At 33.5% G+C, this 19603-nt stretch overlaps 1 protein-coding gene and 1 long non-coding RNA gene across 3 annotated transcripts; both read left to right on the top strand.

The window, feature by feature from the left end:
* Positions 1–324: 324 nt before the first annotated feature.
* Positions 325–9107, top strand: LOC148613003 (uncharacterized). 2 transcript variants are annotated; one of them, XR_015924539.1, is made up of 3 exons: positions 325–635; positions 1812–1941; positions 2351–7615. It is a non-coding gene; the product is annotated as an uncharacterized LOC148613003 (long non-coding RNA). The 2 variants fall into 2 exon arrangements; XR_015924538.1 differs by lacking the exon at positions 325–635 and adding an exon at positions 7632–9107 and having other exon boundaries at positions 1565–1941; positions 2351–2433.
* Positions 9108–13084: 3977 nt separating this feature from the next.
* On the top strand, positions 13085–16581 carry LOC148613004 (saxiphilin-like). Its single transcript, XM_088594970.1, has 4 exons — positions 13085–13523; positions 15279–15402; positions 15726–15805; positions 16331–16581. Exons 1-4 carry the CDS (start codon positions 13457–13459, stop codon positions 16432–16434), a joined length of 375 nt encoding a protein of 124 aa, XP_088451096.1. The 5' UTR covers positions 13085–13456; the 3' UTR covers positions 16435–16581.
* Positions 16582–19603: the final 3022 nt, after the last annotated feature.

Genomic DNA, 19603 nt, shown 5'->3' on the forward strand with positions numbered 1-19603 from the left:
TCTCCTGTCGACGGGTAAAAAAGTTATATTTTAGGATTTTGTCAATATATGTGCAAATTGGCCTGCTATCATGTTCTACCATCCTTAAAACTACAATTATGAAGGTTGGATATATGTTTCTAACTGTATGTCTGTTAGTAAACGAATCGTTATATTTTATAAATTAGTGGCGAACGAACATTAATACACCGAATGGTTGAATCTTAAATGTTTTTGTTCGAAGTTAATTATGATAAATATATTAGCAATAATAAGTACAAATTAGAAAAGATACCGAGAACATACTGAACTTAAAACTGGTGGCAACCCAGGTGTTCCGCGTGGGTAAGCAGTTAATGTTCTTGGTAGGACGTCCATCGTGATGGTCAGTGACGTTCTTGTTCTACGGAAGTTGGAAAACAGCGCTGACATATGCAAATCGTTCTACATGTTGCAAACAGAGAAATTTCTAATCGTTTTTCTTTTTTTTTTCTTATTATATTTTTTTTCATTTTGTATTGTTCGTACATTGTTGATACGTGCACATATTATTAAATGACATAAATTTCAGTATTGATTGTTACGCCAATTTCGATTAGCTGACTGTTGACATCAATGTGTCGATGAACGGATGTTATGTACGAATCAATGACGAGGTAAATAATCCGTACATTTATTTTATACAAATCGCTGCAGATTATTAATGTTTTTTTTCAAAACGTGAACTTACAATTACATATAGTATATTGTTTTTCACAAAAACGTATAGATTAAGAAATGACAAGTGGGTCACCTATACACGTGATTTTAATCATGGAATAAGGATAACCTTGAAATAAACTTTGTATTATAAAAAAGAGGAATTATAGACGAATCTTCTTTAAATAAAACATTCTAAGCGGAGTTAATGCCTCATTTCCTTAGAATTGTTACAGGAAACAATATAAAGAGAAATTACTAATTGTCTACGTCAACAATAATTTGTATGTATTTTGTCCAGTGAGCACGTGGTGAACGTGAACTTTTTTGTTTATAATCATTTACTGCGTAATTATTATGTGATTAGCATATTTTTGTCTTAATGTATAGTATATAAAGAGATAAACTTGATTGCAGATTTAGGTCCTTACAGTGTTTACGGGTAACTTTCTATTATTGTGTGATGGCGTTTGTTGTTGAAATAGTAGCTTGTACCGGTATCATATGCAGACTTTTCAGTTCACTTCAATTTTCGTGAAAAAAAATGAAAATAATCAACAGTAACTTTTTAAAGCTATTTTCGGTAAAATTGAGTGCCTTTTTTGTTTCATTTTGTATTTTGTTTGCGTTTACATATTCAATTATAAGAAAGAGTCAAGTCAATGCTTTCCTTTAATAAGCAAACTATTCTATCAATTTATCTGAATGATGATTGCAATGCGTTATTTTTCGAAAAAAAGAAAATCTTTATATTATAAATATTTTTTTAAATCAACAACTTCAATAACGATGTCTAGGATTCTGTAATCATGTGGTCACACTTGGGAAAGTTTTTTCTTTACCTGTAGTTAGTAATCTTTACAAATTTTCAATATTATAGCCATACCAAAATGGAAACTACAGGAAATTTACAACGGAAGTGTTGGTACATAGTTAAATAAATGCATTGTCACAGGAAGATCTAAATCGAAAATTGTATTTATGTATACAAAGGGTACTTATAAACAAAACAATATTGAAGTAGGACGCAAAACCTACTAACGAAAGGTTCTACCATGTGCAATACAAGGGGAGAAGCTTCAGTGATACAGGGGAATGATAAATACACATTGACATTGACGAATTTATTACAGTGGTTTTAGAAACCCCATGTCAGAAGGAATATAGTGAAAGCATGGAAGCTACTAACAACGGAACGGTGGGTATCAGGATACCTAAATGTGCCCCGGATGGACACTATGAACCCAAGCAATGTTCTCCTAAGTAAGTTCCCTAGGACAAAACTCTTTTCAAACAACATTTTTTGTCATTTTGTGTGGTAAAGCATATTCAATACTACAGCGAATAACTATTTTACATTTATTTTCCTATTTTTAAATAGTTTTTAAGGGATAAAGACGGATTATCGATTTTTTGGTACGTACTGTCGCGTGTCATAGACAATATTGCAGTAATATCGAAGTCAATATGAGATTGCATCCTTTTTTTCCCAAAATAATCAAATATAAGAATACATTGCACAGGTGTTTTCCTTTTCTATTGAAATAAACATGCAAACAGTCATTGCTATATACCAAAAACAAAAAACAAAAAACAAAACAAAACAAAACAAAAACAAAACAAAACAAAACAAAAACAAAAACAAAAACCAACATGCTCTCTCTTTTTATAGGTGCTATTGCGTAACGAGAGTTCATGGTAAAACGATTTCAGGCTATAGTATTTATGCATAGGAGGCTGGTGATTAAAATTGTCGTAAGTTTAAATATATTTGACGTCCGTTGAAAGCATCTTTGTTATAATTTCTAAGCGTATTGTATTATATATTTCAACAAGTCATCTGAGCCGATATAAAGTTCTCGGGCTGATTACAAGAGCAATATTAAAAAGTCATATATTAATCGATAAATATCATAGATATATGTATACATATAGAATGTTTTTTTGGTTTTTTTTTCAACCAAATGTCAAAACATCATACTTACCCGAAAGCTTGAAGTGAAATTATACCATAATTATTTATTTAACAGTTAAACATACCTGAAGTTAGTTGTTATGTAGGTGTTATGTTCATTTTTTCTTGACGAGCTATGCTGGATATCAACCGGTAAGCTTCCAGGGTTGCCTATATCATAATTTAAGAAAAATCCCATTTTTTCACTTAACATAATATAATGAATACATACAATTGCTGAACTTGATAATTAGACAAATTGTGATCAAAACATCACTACGTAAATACTTAGCAAGTATTATCTGGTTTTAGTACGACTAACTTCAGGTATTATGTTAAAAGTGGATGAAGTACTGAGAGTCTTGTCTCACAGATAGTACGCCTACATCCTATTTTATTGTATTTAGGGTTGTAAAAATGATTACGTAAAAATTTTTACGGCATACTTTATTATACGTCCTTTTGATGTACTACATGAAACTGCATTTCTTTCTTTCCTGTGTGTGCTCGAGATAAACATGCGAACACCATACCTGGTGAAATATTCCTGTGTGACGAGAAGGGAAATTACAGACTTCCATGCGTTGGATACCCATGTTAAATATGATTGATTATTTTTTTTATAACCGCATATTATATATTGTGACACTCAGCTGCAGTTAAATAATGTCACAAAGTTTTTAAAAATATCTGAATATCAGTCAAGATAAACAAAAAAGAGAGAAAAAACAACCGATAATGTTTTTCTCATATTTTTTTTACAAAAACCAAGACGGGAAAGGAGTCATGGCCATCGACACTATACGTCACCTAAGTTACATAATGTCTCCATAAATGGTCTCTATCCTTTCATACAAAAACCTCTTGGACTACGTCACATTAGTACCAAACTCTATTCTATACCTCTCATTGTACTACACTCCCTTTACAAAACAAGTCTTGTATGAAAAGTCAAGATGAAGAAAAACGATCATTTCCTCCACTACCGTTTGTCAACAAAGGTATAGATACAATTAATTTGGCTAACATCCTCCATCACAAAAATGTTACCAACAAAATTCCCGCATATTTCATAGACAAATCCATACCAATTATTTTATAGTCCTATACTTCACCCATTGCATCCAAATTTTCAATTATAAAAGGCCATTGCAGAAACTCGTGATTGAGAACTTCAAGGCTAAACCACCTGACTGTTCGTGCAAAAACTCTCCATTTAAATATGGTCCTTCCGGTCACGTCTTTACGGGAGATTTAACCATCATCGGAAACGAATCTCTCCGTGACATCCTTTCTAAAGGTCCCAAGTACCGTGAACCACGCTCCATAAATTGAAATAATAACTTTAAATTTCTAATTTATGCCGTGGAGGACTACACAAGAAAATGGATAATACGAGAACATGAAGACATTAATTCTCTGTCAGAGTGGTTAAAAGCTGTGAGGTCTTTAATTCTGGAACGAATGAAAGTTTTAAGTAGGTCAATGAGTGCCAATGCTACATCAGTTTTCAAAGACCCCAATGTAGCACAAACATTGTCTACTATACATGACAAATATGCTGTCGTACCAGCAGACAAAGCCCAAAACAACATTGTTTTTGTCTGTAAAACGTTTTACATCCAATGTTTATTATTAGAGGTAGACGCAGAAAATAATAGCAGTGATAAGACCTATACTGCAACCACACTCTCCAAAGAAGAGATTGCGGAAAACAATAAATCTGTGCTATCCTCTTTTGGTCTCTCTACCAAGGACTATGATTGTGATTTACCGTCTATGTACTGGATTCCTAAACTCTACAAGAATCCATACAAACAACGTTACATAGCTGGATCTGCAAAACGTACCACCAAATCTCTTCCAAACATCTATACTCACAGCTTTTAAAGAGGGTCTGCAGTCCTACCACAACATTTGTTACTCTCGTAGTGGTATTAATTCAATGTGGATCCTGAAAAATTCGAAAGATCTTTTGGAGACAATCAGTTCAAGACTACCATCAGAATATAATAGCATTAAAACATATGATTTTTCAACACTGTATACGCCATACTCAGTTAAAATCCCGACTCAAAAAACATTATACATCGTTGATTTTTTTTTTTGGCAAAAAAGATGGTACACCTAGATACGCATATATAGTGGAAAATAATTCCAAATCGTCTTCCAAATATACAGAAGAAGATGTTTACACAATGCTGGCATTTTTAATCGACAACATATTTGTCCAGGATGGTGGATGCGTTTTTCAACAAACGGTCGGCATTCCAATGGGAACAAATTGTGCCTCTCTACTTGCTGACATATTCCTTCACTCTTATGGGGCTGACTTTATAGCTGAACTGATCCGAAAGAAAGAATATCGTTTAGCTAGATCCTTTAATCTCAGTTTCCGCTATGTAGATGACGTATTATCTTTAAGCAATCCTAATTTCGGGGATTTCATATATCGCATCTACCCCAAAGAACCTGAGATAAAGGATACTACAGACACTGTGAAGTCAGCCTCATATCTTGACCTACACTTAGAAATCGATGGGCCTCGTGCAGGTCCGGGTGTCAAAAGAATAGGCCTGCAGCAGCGCTAAGCTTGTCGTAAAAGGCGACTAAATAGTGCTCAGAAACCTAGCCTGAGGCTAGGCGCTCAGCCCACAGAGCCACTGGGATGTGTGCCCCAGGTGGTAGAATGGGGTACCCCTGGCGTGTTACAGGCTGGGGTTGTCAGGTTATAATACGGAAAACCTGACCGCAAACCATAGTGGTGCACCGTGTTGGGAAAGATGCCACGTTCCTCGCACGTTAAAGAACCTTGCTATGGTATTCGATAGGAGTAGGAACCTTTGCGCGCCTCCACAGGAGGCTAAATTGCCCAAACCTACCCATCCCTTCCTTTTTCTAGTGGCAATATATATTTTATCGACCCTGTTGCCCTTGTATCCCATCCCTTTTTCATTTCATCATCATCACCATTTCATGTTCATTTTATCATCAATTTCATATTCATCGCCTGAATATAGCTGAAATATTGCTGCTCGGGCGTTAAACCCCAACAATCAATCAATCAATCAATCATAGAAATCGATGGTAAGGGATAACTACTGACTAAACTTTACGACAAATGTGATGACTTTTCATTCAATATTGAAAACTTTCCTTTCATCTGTGACAACAACTGCGTCTATGGAGTGTTCATATCACAACTCATACTTTATGCCAGAGCTTGCCAAAACTACGCAGACTTTTTGTATCGTGCTGGACCTCTAACAAATAGGTTCTGGAACAGGGTTATTTTGCTACAAGATTGAAGTCATCACTTCAGACGTTTTATGGTCGTCATCATGAACTCGTGGATCGCTACGGTGTATCCATCTGCGCCATGAAAACTGATTTGTTCAACGTGTCATAATTTTCCTTTCCTCCTAGTCTACCCCGGATATAACCTTTTATGAACAAATCGGCAGGTGTTTCTAGAAAACCAGAGGACACTTACCCTACTGGTGCACATGGTCCATGTTCCCACATTTTAGTGGAGTCCGAGTTGCTCATTTGCTTTTTTACTTTGTAAGTATGATTTTAGTTACTTTATTACTCTGAGAATTGGAACGCATTTAGATAGATATGACAGAACATTTTTGAGCAACAAAGAATAAAAAAAAGAATATGTATGAAAATACGAAATAACCAAATTGATCGCTGAAAGTTTTGCTTCCGATACACACGCATTATTAATGTTAATATTTTGTCTCCATAATGATGATTTGCGTTTTGAAATTAATAACAATAAATAAATATCGATCAACATTTTGGAATCTTATTTATTGCTACAACTGTGGTTAGAAAGGGACAATGTATATATAATATTCAAACATGAGGTGAAGGTTACATATGAACACTTTTTTGGCACCTTATATTCATCTGCAAAAGAAATTTCACTATCATAGACTTGTCGACTTATATTGTCCATGTATTGATTATATTCTCAAAATTAAAAAATACAGCTTCAAACACACAGGAATCGAAAGGTAAACGAATAACACAGATATCATTACATACTTAAAGCAGGGACTAACTCTAACGTGGTTTAAAAAGTGAAGAATTGAATGATTGACAAAGAAGAATCCAAAGTTGTAGTGAAGTGTTTTATTACAAAAGCCGTTATAATGTGATGTTTTTTTAAGTTATAAACGTAAGTTATATACTAAGCCGTAAGCCATAACATATCTTTATTTACACATTCAATATGATAATATTGTAATTTAAAGGTTGCGAAATTTCTTTAAACTTAATTTGTTGGATACGAATGCTATATATCTTAGTCTAAAGGATGAAAGTTAGGGGTCAGATTGTGATGATACAAATTATCGCAATAATCATATTTTAATTGTCATTCCGTTACTAGTTACTAGTGTACAAATGACATCCATTGTTCCTTAGAATAAAAACACTCAAACACAACAAAATTTCGTCTACCTCTTTATAGGAACCATACAATTCTCTGCAAAATATATTTTTTTTTGCTCAATACTATGAAGGAAATTCTCTTAGCGTTTATTTTTTACACTAAATAACATCATGATTTCCCAATTTAACTTGCATATTCCCAGTAGTATCACTCCTATTGCCAATATGCACTAATATCAAAGGAATGGCTCAACTTAATATTGTTTTGTATTGTTTATCATGGTCCTGTTCGTTTGGAGTCTGGTTTGTTCAATTCAAACTGTTTAGTTGATAAACATGTGTAATATGTGTTTTGTCTGTTTCCTTGGTCAAGTTTTTGTCTTTTCCTTGGGTGAATGTCATGCTTCTAGGAGAGTGCGTAGTGAGAATGTTGTTTGTCAGACCGTCCTCAATGTTTTTGTTACATTTTTTCTCCGCAACTTCATATCACATAAACAGAACTCTATATTGGTTTGCTATCGCAGGATTCAATTTCAGGCTTCATCTTTTGTAACATCAACTTCTTTTATTTTTACAACTTTTTATTTTATCATAGTTGCAAAGGTGGGGAGTCAGGGTATCAGTAAGTGATGCTTTGCATGTAGTTCAGTTTTTTTTCTTGCTCTAATCTCCGGAATTATATCAGATCAGTTCTTACTATTAAACAAATCGTTGATTCCCTCGATTGTTTACTGTGTGTGTAAAGAAAACAATTGTGGAACCAGAGATTTGCAGTAATTGACAGCGATCATGACTCCGGAAGATGGGGTGTGCGTCCATGAATACCTGTGTTTACATTCATTCTCAAATCACATAATGTCATGAAACAATTGTGGTAAATCTAGGCAAAAGTCATTGGAAAATTATGCAAAAGGTGCTTGCCAATTCAATATGATTTTATTGGTAAATAATAATAGAGAAATTAACCAGCCGTACTGGTTGTTCTCCAGAATTTCAGTTGGAACTGTGGCTTAATTCATCCTGATGTGAATATTGTTCTCCACGTTGAGACTGGTGATAACATTTCCGGTGAACACCTTACCGTATACATATTCTACGTTAATAACAATTGTACTCTGTACTTCTGAGTTTTTACGGATCTTAAAAGATGCTGAAGTTTGGTAACCCATCTTCAAGGTGTTATAAAATGTGGACTCCGATAACTGATATATGCATAAAAGGCTACTGTACACGATATTGGTGTTGGGATAGTGGTTGCAAAGGGACTTAAAAGTCCTGCTTTTGACAGTAAGATGAGCAAGATGTACTAGTAGATGACACTTACATTATTATTTTGTATGTCTTCATTCAAAGGTAATATATCTCGCTGTAGTTGTTAAGTTTGGTTCCAATCTTCAGACGATGCATTAAAGTAGTATATCTACGATAAAATTCCCAGTTATTACTACTATTCATCAATTTCTTCAAGAAAATAATTTTGATTCGAAATTTAACTGTTCTGGATATGTTTGATTCCCGTTTGTTGTTTATCATGATTGTGTTGTCTAACCTGTAAATGTTCCTTGTGCATATTTTCCCCGATAATTTACAATATATTGATAGCCTTACACTTTCCGTCACGAAATGGATTTTATCCGTTCTTACTCATAGGAATCATGGTTTCCCTAAATGCTACAGTTGCGGATCTAGATATTTGCAGTCATTGTCAGCGATTAACGCTCTCAAAGTTGGGTTGGAGTGTCAAGAAAAATCTGTGGTTTCCTTAAATTCAAATTCGCTTATGTCAATTGTTTAGACAAAAATCATTAAAATGGACGAAAAAAAATGTACAATGTAAAATAAATGTGACGTCAGCATTCTTACATTCTTAATTATTTCGACATTTATGCAAAACATTAAATCAGATTGTCTGCCAATTCAATACAATTTAATCTGTAAATTACATGGTAAATTTATAATGTGTTTTAGGTGGACATTCGTATGGCAAGTGATGTGTTGCAAAATTCCTCACTTTTCAGTTTATATTCAATATCTGTTTATGATGCAATCTTTCTTCTATTAATATGCAATCTTTTTTTTCTGTCAATATACAAAATTTCTCATTAAAATGCGAAATTGTTTGTTATAATGCAACAATCTTCATTAAAAGGTAAGATATTTTATTATTTGTTTTTAAAAATATTGTTTGAAACGCATGAATCTTTAATTTGTGAGATATTTTCATTATTAGTTTATTTTTGTTTTGTTATTAGTTTGCTTTTTAAAATCATTTATATTTCATCTGTGTTCATTAATATGCAATCCTTTTTATTTATATTTCATCTTGTTTATTAATATGCAATCTTAAATATGTTTTCGTTCAAAGTTCAAAAAATAGGTGTATAAATTAGAAGGAATATATTCGTTTCCTCTCTTACTAACCGCTGCAGATAGGCCTTTCGAAATGTTTGGTCATTATGTAAATAACTCGTCGCTTGACAATCGGATAATATCTAGTAAAATCATTTGCTTTTTCCTGACTTTGCAAGCAAGATTCCTGCATTTTTTAGAGAGCTGGCTGCAGCGTCTAGATGCTGTTCAGAGCTTGACACCTATCGTGCTGCTCAGTGGAATTCTCTTCACACGAAAGATAGAGAACATCTATGACATAATAACGTCTTGGAAGCCGGAACTTCTGATCATTTTTCTTTTGTTTCTTACTATTATTTATTATCGTGCAAGTATTAAATCACTAAAATCCAAACATTGATTTTTACGTCAATCCTGATTGGCTGACTATATTCATTTTTTTTGTGTCATAAAATAGTTCCTACATTTGAATTAAATAAACCGCTATAGATTACGAAATTTTTGCAAAATATGAACCTTTGATTACATGTTATACAAGTATTTTCAACACGTAGATTAAAACGTAGCATAAGTGTGTCTTCTACACTTGTTATTTATTATGGAGTGACCATTTACTTAAAAACATGATATCAAAGACGTCAATGTCTTATAATTAACCTCATAAGCGGAAGTTTATACGTCATTTTCCTAGAATGAACGTGTTGTTTAAGGAAATAATATCAACAGGAATTACAAATTATTTATATCAACAACAATGTATATATATTTTGTCCAATAAGTACTTGGTAAACGTGACTTCGAACTGTTTTGTTTATAATCATGTCTGTCTTTTTAGTGCGTAATTATTATTAGTTATGGTTAGAAGACACACATATTTCCGTGCTAATTTGTAGTATTTAAAATGACCTACGTTAAACGTCTTCAGATTCAAATCATCGTAGTGTTCATTAGCTGAAATGTAGCGAATAATTTTCTATTTTTGTGTGATGACATTTATCGTTGGAATAGTAGCTTATTATGGTATGATATAAAGACAACATTTCTCATTTCACTTCAATCTCCGTGGAAACAAAAATGAAAATTAACAACGGTAACTGTTTAAGAGTAATCAAGGGAACCAAGGTTCTAGCGGAAAGGAAAAGAATGTAATCCAGGGACAAATACCAGACATGGAAAACAGACACACACAACAAAGAACATAAAATAACCAAAATTATACATACAAAGTATTAAAAGTAAATGAGCAACTCGGGCTCCACTACAAATGAGAGCATGGACCAGGTGCACCGGTAGGGCAAGCGCCCTCTGCTTTTCTAGAAACAACCGCCGAGATGCTCATAAAACGTCAAGTCCAGGGTAGACGAAAGAGGAATGGAAACCCATGACATAAAGCTTTTCTGACACATTCTTCGTAAAATTAGTACCGTTTTTATTTTGTTTTGTATTTTGTTTGTGTTTACATCACAGAACTAATCGACGCATCCCTTTATAAAGCAAGGTATTTTCCCAATTTATTTTTTATTATTTATATTTTTAAAATCAACAACTTCAGTAAAGAAGCTGAAGATTGACTGATTATGTAGTCACACTTTGAAAAGTTTTTTACACGCAGTTAGTAAATTTCCTAAATATTCAATATTATACCCATGGATGAATTAATAGAAATTACAAGAAATATACGACTGAATTCCTGGGACTCTTGATTATATAATTATATTGTTATAGGAAGATCTCAATCGAAAATGAATTGTACACAAGAGGTACATAAAACCAAAAAACATTGATGCAGGAAGCAAAACCTAGTAACGAAAGGTTCTACCATGTGCAATATAAGGGATGGAGCTTCAGTGATATAGGGGAATGATCAACACACATTGACATTGAAGAATTTAATTGGATTAGTTTTAAAAATCCCCATATCAGAAGGAATATAGAGAATACAGAAGCTACACGTACCAACAATGGAGTAGGGGGTATATGGATACCTACATGAGGCCCGGATTGACACAATGATCCCAAGCAATATTCTCTTCAATAGTAAGTTCCATAAGATAAAACTCGTTTTAAACAACATTTTTCATTTAGAGGTAAAACATATTCATAACTGCAGCAAATTACTAGTTTACATTTATTTTACTTTAAAAAAGGGTATTTTTCTCCTCTTTAAATAGTTTCAAAAATATTTTAACAGATGTGCAGTCGAAAAGATAATTTTTTTCTGATCCATTGTACGGAATGGTCATTGTATATGCATAACCTTTATCCTTTAGAAACAGTTAAGTTACACGTCAGTTTAATGCCAGTAAGGGTAATTCTATTCTTTTGATCATCCGTATGTGCTTCATGAATACAATGCTTTCCTTAAGAAATAGGTTTATATGACTCGAACAATAAACATCTCACTTCCGGATTATTTTCCCTCTCAGCTACAAAATACCAAACAAGCAGTTTCAACAACAAACAAAATCGTAGTGATTAGCATCCGTTATTTGTACTACACTTGACAATATTGCAGTAATATCGGGGTCTTTTTTCGCAAGACATCGCTTTTTTTTCTTCTGTTGATCATAGGTTCCTTGCAAATACAAGAATATAATTATTGCACGGTCGTATTCTTTGGCTTTTTATTGAAAGATACAACTAAATAGTTTTTTGCTAAATACATGTACATAATAAAACAGAAACAACATGCTTTCTTCTTTTATAGATATTACTGCGTAACGAAAGTGTACGGTAAAACGATTCCAGGCTACACTATTTACGCATGGGAGGCTGGTGATCAAAATTTGGAAAGTGTGAAATATAAACATCTCGGGCTGATAATAAGGGCAATAATAAAAATGTCTATAAATATCATTGGTATCTACATACAAACCTTTTCTCGTTATATTATGTTTTTATTTTCAAATCAAATGTCATAGCACACCTGAGACACTCATATTAATTTCGAGAGCTTACAAAACATATCATATATGTTTCATCAGAAAATTTCATTTTCAATCACGTGACGTCGGTCATTAGGTACGTGTTACGTATTTCCTTACGGACTAATACGAATATCAGCCGGTTGGGCAGCTACGATTGCCTTAATCACAATTTCAGAAAATGATTTACCTAACACAATATGATGAATACATTTATGTCTATAGTTGCTTAACTTGTTAATTCGACAAATATGACATCAACTGAAAAGTACACAAACGTAGATGGACAGAAAAAATCCAGTCTAATACGCTAACAGTAAGACAACAAAAAAACCAAACACAAAAACAACAAAACCAACAAAACAAAACAACACAACAAAATACCACACAAAACAAAAGAAGACTCCATAAAATAATTGAATTCTAGGCGAAGAACAACACTAAGTGAGTGAAGAAATCTTGAAGAAGAAAAAAATCCCTTCTCAAGGATTAACTGGACAAATGTTACCCGCGACAACCGCGCTGTAGTAGCTTCTGCATATATGCTTTCGATCTAAAGACTCCTTCAGCCAATCGGCTTGAAAATTTGCACAGCAAAAACTTTCAAGTTACACCATCAAGCTTTCAATTTGTTAAATGAAAACCACACACATAAACGCATATATGCATAGAATATCTACAATCAAATGCTAAGCGGGTAGATAAAATAGCACATCTTTAATGCAGACAATTATAATAATAAATGATATTGTCATGTTTTGCATTTTAAGAGATGAAGTGCTGTGTCATAACTGAATTGTGTATGCACAAAGTAACTCAAACGCATGTAACGGTCCTGTTTGTACCTTTCTAGCTGTCACTTGAACTTTACACTAGATGCAGGTTTCTTCATTTGCAGGTACATTTCATTGAACAAAAAGGTCGATAAAACATGCGGGAAATGTCTTCAATGCATTAACTGGTTGACAAATACGTTTATTTTCTAAAATTGCGAACGTGACCGGTTATAATTAGCATTCAAAAACATGCACGGAACAATTAAGATTTCATTTGTTTTTTGTTTAACATTTCCGTTTGTTGATTTATATAAACAAGTAAATCTTATACCAGACACACACTGCGGGCACAAATCCAAGGAACAGCGATAATGATGCTGCAAGTCTTTCTCGTCTTGTCTTCACTGCATTTTCTGTTTTCAGTTGGATTGGCCACTGGTATGTAGAAAAGTTTACGTATTAATTTGATTTCATTTTTTCATAATCATAAGATTACATAAAAACAGTATGCCCAAATGAAATTTCCAAAATTATCCAAAAAGACACAGAAATGAGCCAGACGATCTTTTTTCTTCAAGGAATACTAACGGTTGGCATGTTAAATACTGACGGTTCGGCATGTTGAATACTAACGGTTCGGCATGTTGAATACTAACGGTTCGGCATGTTGAATACTAATGGTTCGGCATGTTAAATACTGACGGTTCGGCATATGTTGAATACTGACGGCACATTGTTTGATTACTGTTCGTTTTGTGTAACTTATTTACGTAGATAGGTTTATACCTATCTTGATAAATACAATTATCGGTATTTTGAGCAAAATTACTTCGATGTGTACTTGCTGATAATGTTTGGGTTGGCAAACTGACTTGATACTATTAGTTACATAGTGATTGAGTGGCCGTGTACGGAATTTACCTTGGTCAGTATATTTCATACCCGGCGAGGCGCAGCCGAGCCAGGTATAGAATCTACTGACCAGGGTAAATTCCGTACACGGCCAGTCAATCACTATGTAACGAATTTACCCCATCGGCATCGCAAACGCAAAACGTTTGGTCGCCATTTTGGTTGTATTAAACTAAAAAAACGATAACTGACTGGATATTGCTAAAATAGTGACCGTGTATCGGAAATACTGTAACACCGTCTTCAAGTGATCAAAATACAGAGCACCGATTAGTTGATTTCAACTGATAATTGTCAGAGGTGGGGTAAAAGAAATTATTGAGTCAGTTAGCAATAAGCATGCGCTAATTACTTGCGTAGGGATCCCCTTTCTGGGAGGCCAATGGAATTACGTTTTACTATAACGTTGCAACGACCAGCAAGGTAGCTTTTACTTGAAATCTTTACTGTAAAAAATAATATGTAAACAGAATGATACAAAATAAATAAGGTACGTGTAAAACAATCACAAATATCTTTAACGTTTATCCTGGAATGGTATAATAAATCAATACGGTATACTTTTCTAAAACCACAATTAAGATTTGCTGCATTCTCGTGTGTACATGAATGGTAAGTCATCTGCTCTTGAGCTGAAAGTAAAATAATGTGAAAAAACCATAATGATCTTACGATTTACGTACATGTAGCTAGTGTTTATCTTGTTTTGTAAACCAGTTACTTTAAAGTACTATTTTAAAATAAAAATAGCAAATGGATGGTAACCAGATAACTGACAATGTTTACTGTCTTTTGGCTTTGGACATCGAGCGACACGGGAGTGACCTTATTTTCAGAAGAACTGGCAAAATCGTAAATCACCATTGTGGAATTTATATAATCCCTATTAATAATCTTAACAATAATGTACAACAGATGTTAACAAATTAATTTTGTGGTATGCCAAACTGTTCCTGTTACATCGCTTCATCAACTGACGCACCTGTTAAAGTTTGAATGGACGGTATCACAATTTATATAGATCAGTGGTCATCCGATAAAATAGTCCCCATTTAAGTAATGCTTTTGGGTAATATTTTTAATTTATTTCAGAAAACAAGCATCATGTTCTTTTATAAGTAACAAATTACCGATAAAAGGAATAACTGACAGTTTGTTTTAGATGGCGGGCTCACCTGATATGAACCATGATAAAGTCACCATCAAAAACAAAATGCCATTTATTCCTATAATCTTTTCAATCAACAGAATTTTATTTTCATTTTTTATTTGTTGCTGCAGAAACGGAATGCCAAAGAGAGCGCAGAATTAATGCAGCAAATCTTAAAAAGGGAGCCCTTGGAGCGAGATTACCGAATTGCGACTTAGACGGAACTTATGCGCCAAATCAATGCGGAGGTTCCAAGTAGGGAGCTTTACTCCTCTATGTGTCTTTGTATTGTTATGTATTTACAAAAAAAAATCGTAATTCATGATTTAGACAAACCGCTAGTAAAATGTTGGAAGTATAAATGACAAAATATCCAGATACATACATTTTTATATAACAGTTCTTAAACGCAAAGAAGCAACTTTGAAGGAGTAAATCCAATTCTGTGACACTTCTTGATATAACGGGGGTCGAGTGTATATGATTAATATTCATCTTTGTCACATAATATTGAAGTATGCATAAATCTTTGAAAAAGTACTGTTTTACCATAAGTTGTCTATCACAATCTACTGTAGATGCTACTGTGTAACAAAGACCGGTAGGAGGATACAAGGATACAGTGTAAATGTTTGGGAAGCCGATGGCCAAGACTGTAGTAAGTATATACAATTATAGATACTAATACTTTTACAAGTTAATAAATAATAATAAAATTAAAAAATAAATATATATGACTCGAGACAGGTGTAACCTGTATGATAACAAAGTTGATTAAAACTATATAAAGGCCTTATATTTTATGTGTTTTACAATTAACATTAACGAGGATTTATTTCTCTTCACAATTTAGCTACATTTTAAGATGTGAGCTATACATGAACATTTTGTTTTGTCAGTTGTACGTATACGAAACTAGTAAAGATCCTTATTACAAATTTGTTTTGGCGGAAGAAATTGCGAGAGTGAAATTACAGCATTTATTTCCCCGTGTGAGTTATCGAAATTTATTACACTGGGAATATTTGATAAAACACTGCTAACTATATAATAAAATAATTTACCTACCTATATACCCTTTTTTTGCTAGTAGCAGACTTTTTAAAAAAAAAAAAAAAAAAAGGCCTAACAGATTTCAGCAAATCGGTAATTTCAATGTGTGTTACATATATCTCTTTTTTAGAATGTGCACGAGATGAGGATGAGAATGAAATCCCTGGTAAGATTTTCGATTGTGACGAGAAAGGAAACTACAAAATTGTTGCGTGTGCTGGTTACATATGTTAAATATCCTAGTTTAAAGGATGAAAGGTTTATCACTGTTATGATAAAAAAAAATGTCAAATACTCATATTTTTGTTTGGCATATCATTTTCTCCTGCGTACAAATATCATTCAGTATTCATTTCTCATACAATACAAAATCCAAATTTTTATATCCGATTAATGACCTACAATGACCAATGACAAATATGACAAATATGATTGAAACAATAAGACACATAACAGAACTTCAAAAGTACGTTACAAAATTTTCACGTTCATATCAGTTAAAGGATCCTTGACTTTAAATTTTATTTCCTATGTTCTGATAACAACGTGTGATCATTCACAATTTGAAATGTTTTTTTTTATTCAAATATTGACAATACCAAATTTAAAAATGTACTTTCAAATTTTTGATGATGACAATTCCCAATTAAACTCCTTTTTCTGACAAGGATTAATTTCAAAAGAATGCATTATGTCATTTTCGCTGTGTTTGTACTAGTCCGACTTGCTCATTTACTTAAAATTGTTTCTTTGCATAATCTGTCCATATTCTTTGTTGTCTACTTTCCATATCATGTCTGTCCGTGAAATATGTTTTTTTTTTAGTTCCGCTCGACTTTCAATGCTCTTGATATCTTTTAAATACTTCATGATATACACTCCTGGTTCATACCTTTTAGTGGTCTACGAATTTGTTCATTTATTTTTGTTGCTGTGTATGTTTTATTATGGATATTTTATTTTCTTTTTTGTGTGTGTCTATTTTCATGCCTGGATTACATTCTTTTCGCTCGGAACTTGGTTCTCTTGATTACTCTTACAATTTTAGAGGAGGCACGTGCTTCTCATTTATTATTAAGTTTGTGTGTGTATTATTTAGTTGTGTTATTTATTTATTGTGTCAGTTTTCTTGGTTTTGTTTCTGTCCTTGGAGTAAGATCCTATTACTGCACTGCGTAAGGTATATAGTGATCATAGGGGTACGTCTGTTCACAACCTATTCGTTACAGTTTTCTTCACAACTATTGTAACCAGTTGATAATTTGCTAGTAGCTTTATACTTAAGACTGAAGCAACACAAACTTCCTGCTTGGCGACTTTGCAAAATAGTTTGACATGGTTACTGTGGTGGAGTTTTGCATCCTTAAATAAAATAAATACGGATCGAGAGATTTGTAGTGAAAGCTGGCGATCCAGGCTTTGGGTAGAATGTCTACAAGTTCCTTTGGTTACCTTTAGTTTCAATTTGTTTGAAGATTTGGCAAATTTAGACCAAAGTCTTTAGGCAATTATATAAAATGTACAAAAATATATATAAAAAAAAATGAGTGTGCCTGCCAATTCAATATACTTTAATTTGTAAATTACATTGGAGAAATTAACCAGCCACTAAAATATGGCCATCCGTATTGGTTGCTCTCAAGAGTTCCAGTTGGCGCTATGGTTGAATGCGTCCTGATGTAAACAATGTCCCCAACTTTGAGACTGGTGATGATATTTCCGGTAGACATTTGACCTGCGCATCCATTTTGCACGTTGATATGAATTGTGCCTTGTACTTCTGAATTTTTAAGGATCTCAAAAGATGCTGAAGTGTGGCAACCCATCTTAAGTGTGTAAAGAAAGGCATATACCCCATCAATTGGTGCAGTAAATATTCCGCTGTTTTTGTTGTACGCGTTTTGAATATTTGTTTTAACGACGTCGAAAATGATTGCACCTGAAAGCAAGATAAGTAAGATTAAGACTACTTCTACAGCGTAAAAGGTTGATATTCCATTACTCCATTATACTCTTTCTGTTACATGTCATTAAAAAAACTAGACAACCTGAAGCATTACTGGAGTAAGAGTTACCAACACATGGCGATTTGGACACTTTTCTCCTTTTTTGTTCAACTATTTTAATGTAAAAGTGCTGTAGTTTTCAAGGGTTGATTTTGTATACTCTATTTATTTTTCGTATGTTTTGGAGGTTAATTATAGAAAAACGAAAATGATACGCGGTTCTATTCAGTACGGTGCTCGTTGGATAGTAGGAATCAGTCAAATAAGAGTTGTGCCCCTTTTCCCAGTCTTAACGTCATCTAATGCATTTAATAGGAATAGTCCTTAATTCAAGTATCCCATTAGTTCCAAATTTCAGCTATAGATTGTTAGAAGTACATCAGACCAACTTTGAAATGCACGTTGTATATAATCAGAATAATATACAAATCATCATTGTACAATATATAGAATATTCACAAGATAGAATAAATTATGACAATGTGTTTTACCGAAGGAAAAATGATGAGGGAAAGCCTTTTATTTTCTTTACCTCTTTGCTTTGGCCAAAATGGCGACTCTTCCACGGGTGGACCAGATTCTTCTGTTTTTTACATTGAATTCGGACGGGGAAGGGCATATCCAGCAATATCCTTCAATTTACGGTCCGCTTTATATTTCAGAAGCAGTGCCTTAAGTAAGGTTAAAGCCCTGTTTTGTTCAGACTGGAACCGAGTCAGCACGGAAACTGAAGTTTTCAACTTTTTAATTTCTAGCTGCTGAGAAGTTACAATTTGTCGCAATTCAGTTAATTCTGTCCTTTGTGCTTCGATCACATTTGCATATTTTGAAAATGAAATCTCTAAAGTGTCTGTACGGGCAGTTTGCGCTCTGATACTATCGAAAATGCAAAACCAGAACAAAATCCACATTGATCTCATTTTGAAACTTGAAAATGCTTCGCCACTGGAAATGTCACTCAGTACAGACTGTCATGTCTAGATAAGAATTTATTTCAGATAACGTGAGAGGGTCGGTCAGTAATATATAAGCATAAGCGGATCCAAAGGGTAATGGGTGATGTCCCTTTATGAAATTGAAATTTGCAAAATATTATGATATTAAGGATAAATCACTGAACAAAAATATCCAGAAAGCAATGTGGTTCAATAAATTGATTAGAGAATTGGTTATTTAGCATATGATAAACACAAGTGGTTATGGTGAGTATTTTTTCAAGTAATCTGTAAACTATCAAAATATAAGGTAATGTGATTATTAGAACGACAGTGTAAAACCTTCGGGCAAGCCATTAGAAAGTATACCCCGAGTGTTTACATTAGGCAAATCAGCGGAAGAGGTACCCCGAAAGTAATTCCTCCGGACAAGCCAGTGGGAGGGGTACCCCGAGTGTAATA

Source organism: Perna viridis, chromosome 7 (assembly GCF_037379345.1).
Source record: "Perna viridis isolate PV_CMFRI_1.1 ecotype Kerala chromosome 7, ASM3737934v1, whole genome shotgun sequence".
Classification (NCBI taxonomy): domain Eukaryota; kingdom Metazoa; phylum Mollusca; class Bivalvia; order Mytilida; family Mytilidae; genus Perna; species Perna viridis.